The 13,853-nt window shown below is 39.2% G+C and overlaps 1 protein-coding gene across 5 annotated transcripts in view; it reads left to right on the plus strand.

The window, feature by feature from the left end:
* SERAC1 (serine active site containing 1) overlaps positions 1-13,853 on the plus strand; it is a 59,234-nt gene that overhangs the window by 2,244 nt on the left and 43,137 nt on the right. For 3 of the 5 annotated variants that reach the window (XR_001902018.1, XM_003897993.4, XM_021937707.2), the window contains exons 2-3: positions 7,536-7,627; positions 10,362-10,398. Coding sequence is in view for 3 of the 5 variants with exons in the window: in XM_003897993.4 (XP_003898042.1) it covers positions 7,537-7,627; positions 10,362-10,398 (128 nt within the window). In the remaining 2 variants the exon portion in view is untranslated. Of the gene's footprint in view, positions 1-4,778; positions 5,036-7,535; positions 7,628-10,361; positions 10,399-13,853 lie in introns of those variants that run through there. The other 2 variants (XM_021937706.2, XM_009205805.3) reach the window with 2 other exon arrangements.

Raw genomic sequence — 13,853 nt, forward strand, 5'->3', positions numbered from 1 at the left:
GAAGGATTTCTTAAGTTACAAAAAGCACCATTGAGGTGTCATTTTATTACTCCAAATGAGAGATGATATTGGCTTGAACTAGACAAGAGTGTAGCAGTGAATACAGAGAAAAATGGATGGATTTTGGGGTATGTTTTGATGATAGAGAAGAGCAACTATGCATGCTTTGGATGTAGGGTAAGGGAAAAACAAGGAATCAAGAGCAACAACTGTTTTCTTGCTTCAGTTAAGAGGTAGATCATTTACCATTTACAATAAAAAAGCATTGACCATTTGGTGGATGGTGATGGAGAAGATTTGTGGAAGAAGAGTTTGGATAGAAAAAGTAAATAATTCTGTTTTGGATAGTTAAGTATGAAAGGCTTATTGGACATCTAAGTGAAAATGTTCCGATAGCTGTTGGATAGATGGGTCAGGAAAGATCGTAGCTAGAGGTACTCTGAGATCACTGGCATATAGATTTTTTTTTTTTTTTTTTTTTTTTTTTTGAGACGGAGTCTCGCTCTGTCGCCCAGGCTGGAGTGCAGTGGCGCGATCTCGGCTCACTGCAAGCTCCACCTCCCGGGTTCACGCCATTCTCCCGCCTCAGCCTCCGAGTAGCTGGGACTACAGGCGCCCGCCACCACGCCCGGCTAGTTTTTTGTATTTTTAGTAGAGATGGGGTTTCACCATGTTAGCCAGGATGGTCTCCATCTCCTGACCTCGTGATCCACCTGCCTCGGCCTCCCAAAGTGCTGGGATTACAGGCTTGAGCCACCGCGCCCGGCTATATAGATATTAAGAACTGTGGTGTGTTAGAATTAGATCAGCTGTACTACACAGAAAACAAGATAATACTGGCTTAAATATGTATGTAATTGCATAGGTAGGCAGCCATGCTTTTATGGCAGCAGCTCTGTAATCATCAGGGACTTGGATTCTTCTATCTGACTGCTCTACCGTCCTTAATAAGATGCTTCATGGTAAGATGACTGCTTTAATTCAAACTGTCAGTTGCTCATTCTAGCAAGAGGGAGGAGGGAAGGAGGAAGAAAGACGCATACCCTTCTTTTTAAGGACACTTTTCAGAAATTGCACGACACATCCACTCATATTTCATTAGCCATTTCTTAGTAAGTGCCCATCGTTAACTAGAAAGAAAGAAAGGTGATGTAGTCTTTTTTCTTATCTGTGTACCCAGCTACAATTCAGGTTTTATAAATCAGAATGAAAGCATGAAATGAAGTTTCACTCTGGCTTTTTCTACCAGGGCAATGAAACTGCTGATATGAAGATCCCAGTGACCTCCATGTTGTTAAACTTAATGGAATTTTCAAATATTTGTTTTATTTTTAAGTTATAGTCTCTTCCCTTTTACTTTCTGTGTCTTTCTTAGTCTAAAAATTTCTCCCCGTTCTCTACTTAACATCAGTGTTTCAGATTTTATGTAATCACCATCGTAATCTTTTTTTTTTTTTTTTTTTTTTGAGATGGAGTCTTGTTCTGTTGCCCAGGCTGGAGTGCAGGCGCAATCTTGGCTCACTGCAAGCTCCGCCTCCTGGTTTCGGCCATTCTCCTGCCTTAGCCTCCCAAGTAGCTGGGACTACAGGTGCCCGCCACCACTCCTGGCTAATTTTTTTGTATTTTTAGTAGAGATGGCGTTTCACCGTGTTAGCCAGGATGATCTCAATCTCCTGACCTCGTTCGGCCTCCCAAAGTGCTGGGATTACAGGCATGAGTCACTGCGCCTGGCCCCATAATCTTAAAGGTGCTTTTAAATAGAAATTGACAAGCAGACTCTAAAATTATGTGGAAGTACCAAGGACCTAGAATAGTTCATCTTGAAAAGGAAGGACACAGCTGGAATATTTATACTGCTAGTTTCAAGACTTACTTTAAAAACTACAGTAATCTGTAGTAATCTGTAGGGCACGGTGGCTCACACCTGTAATCCCAGCACTTTGGGAGGCCAAGGTGGGTAAATCACGAAGTTAGGAGTTTAAGACCAGCCTGGCCAACGTGGTGAAACCCTGTCTCTACCCAAAATACAAAAATTAGTCGAGTGTGGTGGTGGGTGCCTGTAATCCCAGCTACTTGGGAGGCTGTCAGGAGAATTGCTTGAACCTGGGAGGCGGAGGTTTCAGTGAGCTGAGATCGGGCCACTGCACTCCATCCAGCCTGGGCAACATAGTGAGACTGTCAAAAACAAGAACAAAACAAACACAGTAACAACAACAACAAAAAACCTACAGTAATCTAAACAGTGCAGTGTTTATATAAGGATAGATAAATAGATTGATGGAGTGGAATAGGTCCATACTTACATATTCCATTAGGGTTTTTTTGTTGTTTTTTTGAGATGTGGGTCTCACTATGTTGCCTAGGCTGGTGTTGAGCTCCTGAGCTCAAGCAGCCCTCCTGCCTCAGGCTTCTGAGTAGCTGGGATTACAGGCATGTGCCACAGATATAGTCAGTTGATTGTGGTCTCAAGCAATCATCCCATCTTGGCCTCCCAAATCACTGGGATTATAGGCATGAGCCACCACACTTGGCCCTATGGTATACTTTTTATCGTTATTTTATAGTGTATTCCTCTATTCCCTCTGCTTATAAAAAAGTAAAATTTACTGTGAAACAGTATACCAAGTTATACTGGCAGCAACCTCATATATCTCGTGTAAAGTTTAGAAATTACATGTCAGCTTTTTGAGGCATTATAAACCATCCTAAAGGCTACTGGCTAAAACAGACATTTATTATTGCTTGCACGCTAAGGGCTGAATATGGATTTGTACCGTCAGCTAGGGGCTGGCTAGTTCGATGTGGCTTCACATGCTTGGCGGCTGGTGCTGGCTGTCAGTTGGTACTTGTTGGCTTCATTAATGGGGATATTGGACATTTCTCTTGTGATCTAGCAGACTAACCTAGGCATCTTTACATGGTGTTGGTCACAGGGTTCTCAAGAGCAACAAGACAGAAGCTTCGAGGTGCACGTGCTTCCCAAGTCTCAGCTTGCATCATGCTTCTGTTGTCCTATGGCCAAAATTACTCATAAGATCAATCTAAAGTCACCGTGGGAGGGAACTACCAAAGATCATGGTTATAGGAAAAGGAATAATTTGTGGTCATTAAAAAAAAAATCTGCATTTAAGACAAAAACTGTGTAAAAAAAGCAGGCAGGTATAAAAGTGAGTCACCTGGAAGTTTTAGAAATAAAAATTTTTGAAATACTCAGTGGATGGATCAAATGATAGTCTAAACACAACTAAACAGAAGATGATGAATTGGAAGGTAGATTTGGGGAAATAATCCATAGTGCATGTCAGAGAGACAGAAAAAAATGGAAGAAGTTGAGATTTGAAGGTTAGACTTTAAAAATCTAGCATACATCTAATAGGAGTACCAGAAAGTAAAAGTTGAATGGAGGTCAAAGTGATAATTATTAAGAATATTGCAGAATTGAAGAAAAATGTGAGTTCTAAGATCGAAGGCGCATACCAAATCTTGAGTGGGGTATATAAAAACAAACCCATACCCAGACATAAAGTAGAGAATTGTAAGAACATCAAAAACAAAGATCTTAAAACTGCCAGATGGAACATAATATTGATACTAATGATAAGTAATATTTATTGAACACTTAATTTGGAATAGGCACTATTGTGTGTGTTTTACATATATTAACTTATGTGATATTTGTAACAACCCTTTACAGTAGTTCCCTTATTACCACCATTTTATAGATGAGGAAAGTGAGACACAGAGAGGTTAATTAACTAGCCCATTATCATATGTGTAGTGCTTTCAAATGTACGTGGATTTTGTTTTAATCAGGTATGGTAAGAAGACAGACACAGAGACAACTACCTTGAAAGAAGAGTTTATTATGTACAGTTCCCAAGGAAGAATGGGCATACCACACCATGCAAGGCCACATGGGGAAGTACCAGGGTCATTCAAGAGGCATAAGGAACAATGTGAAAGCATGGGCCAGAGCTTGCTTTTATTGTGTTTTTTTGTGGGAAGGAATGAGCGAGACAGGGTAGATGAGCTGAGCACATTTAGGATTGGATAGTTCGAATAATTTTGGCAGACCAGAGAGGTGGTCTCTAGTTGTCTAGTATCTGGCTCCGAGGAGATTTAGAGTAAGGGAAGCATTGGCTGTGTGTGATGTTTGGGGGTGTGCAGCTGGGATTGGTTGGTTTGCGTATGAGAGGCATGCTCACAGGCAAGTTGTTTGCTACCTCTAGCAGTTAGCTATCCCAGACCCAGAGAGAGGCAGTCACTCCCTGGGTCCTTAAGGTCCTAAGATGTCAAAGCATTCTTAAAAAAAAAAGACTAATACAAGTCGTTTGTGGAGTTGGATTTGAAACCAGGCGGTGTGGTCCTACAGAGCACTTTCTTAAACTTCTTTGCTACTGTTTTGCCTACAAAGAAACAACAATTAGACTTAGATTTCTCCTGAGCAACAAGAAATATCAGTGAAAATATCATTAATGTACCGAAGGAAACCTACTGTTATTCTGAATTCTAAACCCTGAATTCCAAACCCAGCTATTACTGTTATTATTATTTTTTCTGAGACAGAATCTTACTCTGTCTCCCAGGCTAGAGTGTAGTGCGTGATCATGGCTCACTGAAACCTCTGTCTCCCAGGCTCAAGCGATTCCTCTGCCTCAGCCTCCCGAGTAGCTGGGAATACAGGCACATGCCAACTGGCCCAGCTAATTTTTAAAATTTTTTTGGAGAGATGAGGTCTCACTGATCTTGAACCCCTGGACTGGCCTAGAGCTCCTGGGCTCAAGCAATCTGCCCACCTTGACCTCTAAGTGCTGGGATTACAGGCATGAATCATCACGCCTGGCCCAAACACAACTGTTTTTTAGTGTATCTAAAATAGAGCATTTTTAGACATGCTGAGAGTGAGAGTGCTAACTACATATATGCCTTCATGAAAGAACTGTCAAAGGATATACCTTCATCAGACTGATTTGAACCTAGAGGGAAGTTGTGAACGCAAGAAACAAAAGTAAGGAAGGAAATTCACAAGATGTCGGTAAATATTTAGGTTGACTGCTTTTAAAAATGACTTCTTTTGGGATGTTTAAAAATAAAATGGAATTAAAATACTAGACAAAAATACCTAAGATAGGAGAGGATTGGATTTAAAGTATTTTAATAGTCTCATTTGGGAGGATAATTGTATTGTTTAAATTCATACTGTATATAGCACTTTTAAAATGTAGCTATTTACTAAAGGAATAGAAATAAATGGTATAACTTTAAGCAATTAAAGAGTAATAAAAAAAAATCCTGATCTATCCAACATGCGATAAATGTAAATGGATTAAATTCATCTATTAAAAGAGAGGTTTTGAAATTATAAATGATACCAATAGATTATAACCATGATGGAAAAAGTTAAGATAGTTAAATACTTTGGAGAAAACTGGCAAGGAACTTAAAGCAGTAAATGTTAATAGGGATAAAGGAAGATAGTATGTGATGACAAAAGGAACAAAGTACTAAGTTCCTAATAATCGTGAATTTGTGTGCACCTAGGCATATCTTTTCACATTATGGCCCCCCAAAAAGGGTAGTATTTGTTTGCCACACTAATTGGGGTGTTCTGCGCTAGAGAGTAAGATCCATGAAAGCAAGGGCAAATTTTTCTTTTTCATTGTTAAATTGCTAGCATCTAGAACAGTTCTTCGTTCATAGGAACTCAGATAAGTATTTGCTTAATGAGTAATAAATAAAAAAAGGACAACAAAAGGGGTAAATCGACAAGTGCACAAATCAGTATGAAACTTTAAAAAACCCCTCTCATACTGGTAGATCATGCAGACAAAAATTGGCAAGGCTATTCAATGGCCATTTGGAGCTGTGAAAAAAAATTAGCAAGACTATAGAAACAACAAAATTAACAAGCCTAGTATAATGGATATATTCTGCTCACAACAAAGAATAAGTTTATATGATATATTTATAAATATTGACTGGAAGAGGTAACAAAGCAAGTCTTCACAATTTTAAAGAATCTATATCACATAGCACAGTAAGATAATCTTTGCCTGTAATTCCAGCACTTTGGGAGGCTGAGGTGCGTGGATCACTTGAGGTCAGGAGTTCAAGACCAGCCTGGGCAACATGGTGAAATCCTGTCTCTACAAAAAATACAAAAAATTAGTTGGGTGTGGTGGTGGGCACCTGTAGTCCCAGCTGCTCGGTAGGCTGAGGTGGGAGGCTTGCTTGAGCCTGGGAGGCAGAGGTTGCAGTGAGTGGTGATTGCACCATTGCACTCCAGCCTGGGCAACAGAGCCAGACCCTGTTTCAAAAAATAAAAAAAAGATCTTAAAAAATTTTATATATTTGGAAACTAAAAGCCACACTCTAAAACAGTTCACAGATTAGAGAAAAATTACAGTGGAATTTCAGAGGGATAATTTACAGTCTTTTTGTCGCTGGAGACAACAGTGGCACAATCTCAGCTCACTGCAACCTCCGCCTCCCAGGTTCAAGCAATTCTCCCACCTCAGCCTCCCAAGTAGCTGGGACTACAGGAGTGTGCCACCACACCTGGCTAATTCTTTTTGGTAGAGTCAGAGTTTCACCATGTTGGCCAGGCTGGTCTTGAACTCCTGACCTCAAGTGATCTACTCACCTCAGCCTCCCAATGTGCTGGGGTTATAATAATTTATAGTCTTAAATGCATTTATGAAGGAACAAGAAATGCTCATCTTAGGCGTTATTGAAGAAGTTAGGAAAAGGACAGTTGCACCCAAAGAAAGAAAGAAGAAAATAATAAAAAGCAGAAATAGAAAACAAAACAAAAGAGAGAGGTACCTTCCTTCCTTTCCCTTATAGCAAAAAGAAAAAGAAAAAAAACCTCGCTATCCAAAGACAATCTGATATGGGTCTAGAATAATGAGTTGTGTTCTGGGAATGATTGCATCATATTTAGATCATCTTTACTCAGTTGATGAATTAGTTGAGTGACAGCTCTCCTTTGATAGAATGCCAACAATTAACAAATTTCAAAAATTTTAAACAACATGGGTACTATCCTGAAAGAACTAGAGAAAAGCTAAATGCTTCTATGGATTCTAAGTGTACCGTCCACGTAGAGCTTCTCATTTCTTTAGGGCCTCAGTCATCAGAGATAAATACATATATATATTTTCAAAGACATTAAATTCTTTTCATGCCTATGTTGGTATTCTGATTAATAATATGTCTATTCTTGTTACCTGTTAATTCTTGTGTTCTGGAAATGATTGTATCATATTTAGATCATCTTTCCAATTGTGAAAATTATGCACAATTGGACACAGTGTGAGGAAGAATAATGAAAATACTAACAAAATATTATTCTAATAAGTCCCTTTTAAGTTTTTAAGGGAGAAATTTTTTTTAATTGGAAAGTTTTCTTCGTAGTCTTGAAAGATTTAACTCTGTGGGTCATCCACTGTGATGGTAACATGTTCTTGTAGTTAAAACAAGTGTTTTGATTTAGATGCTAAATTAAATTTGTTGTGATTGTTCTACTTACACAGAATGTCCCTGGCTGCTTATTGTGTCATCTGTTGCAGAAGAGTAGGAACCTCTACTTCCCCGCCGAAAAGTGGCACACGCTGGAGAGACATCAGTGAGTACAGCTTAAACAACTCTTCTTTTCTTATAGGAACAGTGATAGAATTGTGGCCGTTTCTAAGGTGGGCCACAAAATCTTTTTGAACCCATGATTAAATCTCAAATTGGTTTATGTGTTTCTGTACTAATAGTCCACCCCAATTTTATAGACCCAGAGCCATACATACTCCTTTTTCTTGAGAATTATTTTCCCTCTTCTACTTCTCCTGTCAAATTTCATACTCATCATCGTAAACTTAAATATAACTGCATTTTCATTCAGCAGATATTTATTAAGCTCTTGCAAAACAAAGTGCCAGGCACCCATGTTAGGTTCTGGGAATACAGTGGTGAGCAAGGAAGATGTCATCCTTGCCTTCCGGGGGCTCGGGATGTGTCTCCAGTCTACTCCATTTGGAGCCTTGCCTTCATTTAGGAAGCTTTCTCTGACACCCTAGGCCAGGTTGGATCTGTTACTTGTCATTTCGTAGGGTCAGCGTAGAACTTAGTTAATTATCTTACAGTTTCCACTATAAACTCTGTGAAGGCAGTATTTTATCTTGTTTACCACTATAACCTAGTTAGTTATTATGCATGGCATATAGTAGGTGATCAAATAGTTTTTGTTGAATGGAAGAGTGAAATAACTTACCTTTTCTGAGCATTATTTCCTTTGTGTGTAAAATGAGAAGATTGGCCTAGAACAGCTTTTATTCATTTGACAATAAACAAAATATTTAATTGACCAGGTACAATTTAATTGTGCCAGGTACAATTCTAGGCCCTAAGAATACAATATTGAATAAAACAAACTCCTTTTCCTCGTGGAGTTTCTTTTTGATCTTTAAGAGAAATCTGTTTTTAAGGATAGATCATTTTCATCTAGAAAATTCTGATACTGTTTTAAATACAAAAAGAGAAGTGAGGACAAATGTCTTTTTGGCAGCATGAGTTGAAGCTCTGAACGAAGGAGTGTCTCAATATGTGCACTAAATTATAGGTTAAGGCCGGGTGAGGTGCTGTGACTCATGCCTGTAATCCCAGCACTATGGGAGGCTGAGGTGGGTGGGTCACTTGAAGTCAGGAGTTCAAGACCAGCCTGGCCAACATGGTGAAACCCCGTCACTACTAAAAATACAAAAATTAGCTGGGTGTGGTGGCGGGCGCCTGTAATCCTAGCTCCTCAGGAAGCTGAGGCAGGAGAATCACTTCAACCCAGGAGGTGGAGATTGCAGTGAGCTGAGATTGTGTCATTGCGCTCCAGCCTGGGCAACAGAGTGAAACTCTGTATATATACATAAAATCTTTATATTTATTTATATATATTTTCTTTATATATATAAATATTATATATGTAAATATTATATACAAATATATAAAGAGTTTTGTGGGCTAACCTCAGTACCTAATCATCATGAGTACCATATCAGTTAAGGTTGTGCTCAGTGCATGTTATAGAAGCTTGAGTCCAGTGGCTTAGGTAATATGGTTTTCATTCTTCTTACATAATAATAAGTCAAGGTGGAGACAGTTAGGGCAGGAATTACAGTTTAGCAATCTTCTTGTCTTCCTGCTCCATTCTCTTTATTGTCCTCATGGTCACATGATGGTGAATCCTTGGGTATCAAGAAGCAGAGGGCCAAAAGCCATTTTGAGGCTTTGTCTTTTTATGTGGGGAGGGATCCACCTCTATAGACTTCCATCTATATCCTATTGGCTACAACTGTGTTGCACAGTTAGCCCTAGCTACAGAGTTGTCTAGGAATTTGAATATTTTTAGGTGGTAATCAGGTTGTGTATTTGTAAGGATTAAAGGGCATGTGTATTGGACAGGCAATTAGCAGTGTCTGCCATAGGAATTTTTTAATATTAAAAAAGTTTTCCAAGACCCAAACAAACATTTATAAATGAACTTGTAGAATATACTCTCTATTTCATTTTATTTATTTATTTTAAGATGGATTCTTGCTCTGTCGACCAGGCTGGAGTGCAGTGGTGTAATCTCGGCTCACTGCAACCTCTGCCTCCGTGGTTCAAGTGATTCTCCTGCCTCAGCCTCCCGAGTAGCGGGGATAACAGGCATGCGCCGCCAAGCCTGGCTAATTTTTTTTTTTTTATATTTAGTAGAAATGGGATTTCACCATGTTGGCCAGGCTGGTCTCAAACTCCTGACCTCAGGTGATCTGCTCGCCTTGGCCTCCCAAAGTGTTGGGATTACAGGTGTAAGCCACTGCACCTGGTCTAATCTCTGTTTTAAATGGGGCTATGTACATGTATACCTAACCATCAACTATAACATAATTACTTTAGAAAACATTCTTTCATGTCCTCACTTGACAATATAATCCTTCAATATAGTTCTAGTAGTGATAGGGACAATGCTTCCCATTTCTTTCTTTAATGGGTTGTTAACTAAAAGGGGTCAGAAGGGAAGCGAGCTGCCTGAATGTTGCATTTGGTGGAAACATTGTAGTGCTACCAGCGTCAGTAGTGGAACAGGGACTAGGAGGGTGGAGAAAGGGAAGGTATGAAATGTCTTCAGTATACATTATATTTGCACTCAGTGCTTGTTGATTTGTGTGTTTGTGTCTAAGGATAGGAGACCATTTATTAATAGCAACTGATTATATTAATATAAAAATAATAGCTTCTTATCTGATAACATATGATATAGGTAGAGACACTGTTGCCTATTTCCTTTCACACTTTTAAAAATGAAATTCATCACATTGACTTTTTTTCTTTTGAAGGAAATATAATAAAGTTTACTGGATCACTTATTTTAGGGTAAGTTGTCAACTGTGGAATGTTAATTGGCTTCATTTTACTCTATTGGAAATCTCAATGGCAGTGATTTACAGGTTGCATGAGGTATTGAAAGGGTATAGATTTTGGAATTAGACTGGTGGATTTAATCACTGATCCCACCAGTTAAATGTTGTCATGATGTGGTTTCCTTACCTTCTGAAGAGTGCTTTCTCTTGGAGCCAAATGTGTACTAGGAACTCTGCCTGCCAGGCACTGCTGCTGTGAGAAAAGCACTTTGACGCACCTATATCAGGCACGCACTTAGTTTTGACACACTTAGAGTCACGTCTTGTATTAGGTTCTAAAGTGGGTGAAAAAGGTGCAAATTGACTATAGTCAAAAGTATTTTGGAAAATCCCTTAACTCACCATAAAGCTTGCGTGAAAGGAAATTGAGGCTGACTGAGAAAACCAACAGATGGACATCTCCCATTTGATGCTCCCTCAGGAGCACGTGTAATGAATGCAGTGACCCTCTTTCAGCAAATTGTTATTTTTCATATTCCTTCTTCTACTTTTCTTTAGGGGGAGGAATATATATGTAATACTGTTGTACTGTATTTGTTAATACTTTTTACTAGTACAAATATAAAATTAACTCTCAGATGCTGAAATGATAAAAGAGATATATTTGGCATTTTATCCAAATGCATACATTTCTCTATGACATTGTAATGTACGGCAAAATATATTTAGATAATTTTTCCCTTTGACTCATTCTGAGCAAAGCATAAATGTATATATAACCTTTTCTGTAATGCAGTTTGTCTAGCTCACAATTATGTTCAGGAATATAGTGAAAATTAATTACAGTTTTTTCTTATAGTAAAGAATTTTGTCTTTCATGGAAAACAAGATAAAAGTTCAGATACATCCCGAAGAGAGTAGAGGATTCTTTTTTTTTTTTTTTGAGACAGTGTCTTACTCTGGTCACCCAGGCTAGAGTGCAGTGGCATGATCTGGGCTCACTGCAGCCTCTGCCCCCTGGGTTCAGGTGATCCTCCCACCTCAGCCTCCCAAGCTGGACCACAGGTGTGTACCACCACACCTGGCTGTATTATTATTATTATTATTATTTGTATTTTTAGTAGAGACAGGGTCTCGCCATGTTGCCCAGGCTAGTCTTGAACTCCTGGGCTCAGGTGATCTGCCTGCCTTGGCCTCCCAAAGTGCTGGGATTACAGGCTGAGCCACTGCCCTTGGCCGAGGGCAGAGGATTCTAAAGAGCCTTCTTTGTGTTCCTCTGGTGCTAAACCAGTGTCTGAACTTTGTTTTATCTGTTTGCCTGAGGGTAGAAACCAAAGGTCAGAAGAAGGTGTAGGAAAACAATGTTGCTAAACTCTGAATCCAGAGTGCAATGTTTGTGTCAGGATTTAGGGAGTGTGTAAGTCAATCTGATTAGGAAAAAAGAAATCTTCATTTTGAGATACACAACAAACAACATTTAAAATTCACTTCAGGTACATGATGGGAATACACATTGGCTCATCTTTTCGCAAAACCGGTTTGTCATTATCTAGTAAAATTGAATATGTATACTATCAGAAGGTATGTAATTCTAGATATATGTATGTGTAGATAGATAGAGGTACACGTACATGTATGCACGGTACAGATGTATAAGATATGTAACAGCATTGTTGTGATAGACTCAAACTAGAAACGTTCTCGGTGCCCATCTATGGGAGAGTGAATAAGTAAGTTGTAGTATATCCATGCAATGGATAATCGCATACTATACGAAAATCTAAGTGCAGGAACTACATTTTACGTGCAACAACATGGATGACTCACATAAATACAAGGCTGAGCAAAAGAATACGTGTAGTGTGATTCCATTGATATGAATTTCAAAAACAGGCAAAACTAAGCTCTGTTGTTTAAGGATGCATATATAAACTGGAAAGAAAAGCACATTGTTATAATAAAAATCAGAATCATATATAGAGATGAGAACAGGTCAGTATCGGGGAGGGCACACTGTGGGCTTCTGGGGTGCTGTTAACATTCTGTTTCTTGCCTGGATATGATTATGAAGCTATTTATTATTTGTAAACTGAAATGTGTATATACATGTATATGTATATATACAGTCATGTGTCAATAATGGCGATACATTCTGAGTAATGTGTTAGGTGATTTCATTGTTGTGCAATCATCACAGAGTGCACTTGCACAAACCTGGATGGCAGAGCCTACTCCACACCTAGGCTGTGTGGGACAGCCTATTGCTCCTAGGCTCCAAACCTGTACAGCATGTGACTGTACTGAATACTATAGGCTATTATAATACAATGGGAAGCATTTGTGTACCTAAACATATCCAAACAAAAAAAGGTACAATAAATAACATTTTAAAATGGTACACTTACATAGGGCACTTACCATGAGTGGAGCTTACAGGACGGGGCGTTGCTCTGGATGAGTGAGCATGAGGGCTTAGGACATTACTGTACACTACTGTAGACTTTATCAACACTATGTACTTAGGCTACATTACACTTTTTTTTTTTTTTTTTTTTTTTTTAAGACGGAGTCTTGCTCTGTCACCTAGGCTGGAGTGTAGCGGCGTAATCTCGTCTCACTGCAGCCTCTGCCTCCTGGGTTCAAGCGATTCTCCTGACTCAGCCTTCTGAGTAGCTGGGATTACAGGCGCCTGCCACCACGCCTGGCTAAGTTTTGTATTTTTAGTAGAGCCTTGGTTTTGCCATGTTGGCCAGGCCAGTCTTGAATTCCTGACCTCTGGTGATCCGCCCACCTTGGCCTCCCAGAGTGTTGGGATTATAGGCGTGAGCCACTGAATTTTGTATTTTCTTTAAAGGCAGAGTCTCACTATGTTTTGCCTAGGCTGGCCTTGAACTCCTGGACTCAAGTGATCCTCCTGCCTCAGGCTTCTAACTAGCTGGGACTACAGGCATGCACCACTGCACCCAGCTACACTAATTATAAAACAGTATTTTTTTTCTTTAATAATTAACCTAGCTGGATGTAGTGCTGTGGGCCTGTAGTCCCAGCTGTTTGGGAGGCTGAGGCAAGAGGATGACATGAGCCCAGAAGTTTGAGGTCAACCTGGGCAACATAGTTGAGACCCTGTCTCTAAAAATAAATAAAGTCCTGGCTTTAATAATTAACCTCAGCTTACTGTATTATTTTTTTTTTTTTACTGTATTAGCTTAAATTTTTGAAAAACTTTTTGACTTTTGTAATTACACTTAGCTTAAAACACAAACACATCATATAGCTATACAAAAATATTTTCTTTCTTTATGTCCTTATTCTATAAACTTTTGTCTATTAGAAAAATCTTTTTGGCCTGGTGTGGTGGCTCATGCCTGTAATCCCAGCACTTTGGGAGGGGAAGGCGGGCAGATCATGAGGTCAGGAGATCGAGACCATCCTGGCTAACAAGATGAAACCCTGTCTGTACTAAAAATA

This window comes from Papio anubis, chromosome 6, assembly GCF_008728515.1.
Source record: "Papio anubis isolate 15944 chromosome 6, Panubis1.0, whole genome shotgun sequence".
Lineage (NCBI taxonomy): Eukaryota > Metazoa > Chordata > Mammalia > Primates > Cercopithecidae > Papio > Papio anubis.